At 40.2% G+C, this 1,129-nt stretch overlaps 1 protein-coding gene across 1 annotated transcript in view; it reads right to left on the bottom strand.

Moving 5' to 3' along the window:
• LOC108305883 (high mobility group protein B3-like) overlaps positions 1–303 on the bottom strand; it is a 7,278-nt gene extending 6,975 nt beyond the window's left edge. The window contains exon 1 of the mRNA XM_037739347.1: positions 7–303. Within this exon, the coding sequence (XP_037595275.1) occupies positions 7–290 (284 nt within the window). The 5' untranslated portion in view covers positions 291–303. The remainder of the gene's footprint in view (positions 1–6) is intronic.
• Positions 304–1,129: the final 826 nt, after the last annotated feature.

Raw genomic sequence — 1,129 nt, 5'->3', positions numbered from 1 at the left:
GGTGGCCTTTTGGGGGCATTAGGATCCTTCTTCTTCTTGCCTCCCTTAGCTGGTCCATAATCCTTCATTTCCCGATCATAGCGCACTTTATCCACCTTTGCCATTTCATCAAATTTAGATTTCTCTTTCCCGGACATTGTCTTCCACCTCTCAGAGCATTTCTTGGAAAATTCTGCAAAATTGACAGGAACCTCTGGGCTTTTCTTCTTATGTTCTTTTCTGCACGTCTGCACAAAGAAGGCATAAGCAGACATCTTGCCCTTTGGTTTCTTGGGGTCACCTTTAGCCATCCTGACTGTATTGTTCGCTAGTCTCTACTGCTTCATTTTCTAATGGGTGACATCTGAAAAACCAGAGTAGGCTGCTTGTTTTAAAAAGGTGCTAAGTTCTCTTGCTTCAGAAAGAAATGTTTTACTACCAATTTTGTTGAGTTAGAGTAATGATATTAAGTGAAAAATACCTATACAATAAAATATTTTATACATTCTGAGGGATAAAAAATAAAGATATTATAGTCAAGATAATTCTCTTGTGGGGACCCTATATAAAGGCCGAATTCTGAGCAGACCTTGAATGAGGAGAAACAAAATGGTGAGGAGGAGGAGGAAGGAACCTCTTATGTATTGGCAGAGGATGAAACCAGCAAATCAGGGGTGAGGAATGATAAGACTTTAGGATAGAGAAATGTTATAGGAAAGGACTTACTTGCCACATGCCAAGTTTTCAGAAAGGACCAGTTGTGACAAATAGCATTTTATTCACTCCTTCCCAAGATCAAAGAGGTGATTGTGTGGTGAGTCGGTGTCTGGGATTCCCCCACCTTTTCTCTCTCTTCCTAAGATTGGCCCTCTGAACAGAATAGTGCCTTCTCCTCCACTCCTCAAGCTCTCTCCCTACCCTGCCAGCGATTGGCAGTCAATTCAAGGGGAAGTCAATACTAAGCCATATTCTGTAATCTAGCTTTATCAATAATAGGGCTGCTATGTTACCTTCGTGTTTCTCTGTACCCATTTCTGATCTGAGAGGGCAAGAGAAAATAATATTGTGACCTTTAAATCTCAACGCATGGTTTAATAGAAAAAGAAATAGAAAATTAAGACAAATTCACTTGTCTTCCTGAAATTCTGCT

Source organism: Cebus imitator, unplaced genomic scaffold (genome assembly GCF_001604975.1).
Source record: "Cebus imitator isolate Cc_AM_T3 unplaced genomic scaffold, Cebus_imitator-1.0 Scaffold68, whole genome shotgun sequence".
Classification (NCBI taxonomy): Eukaryota; Metazoa; Chordata; class Mammalia; order Primates; family Cebidae; genus Cebus; species Cebus imitator.
Note: the sequence above shows the minus strand (reverse complement) of the source record. Positions and strands in the feature narration are given on the sequence as shown.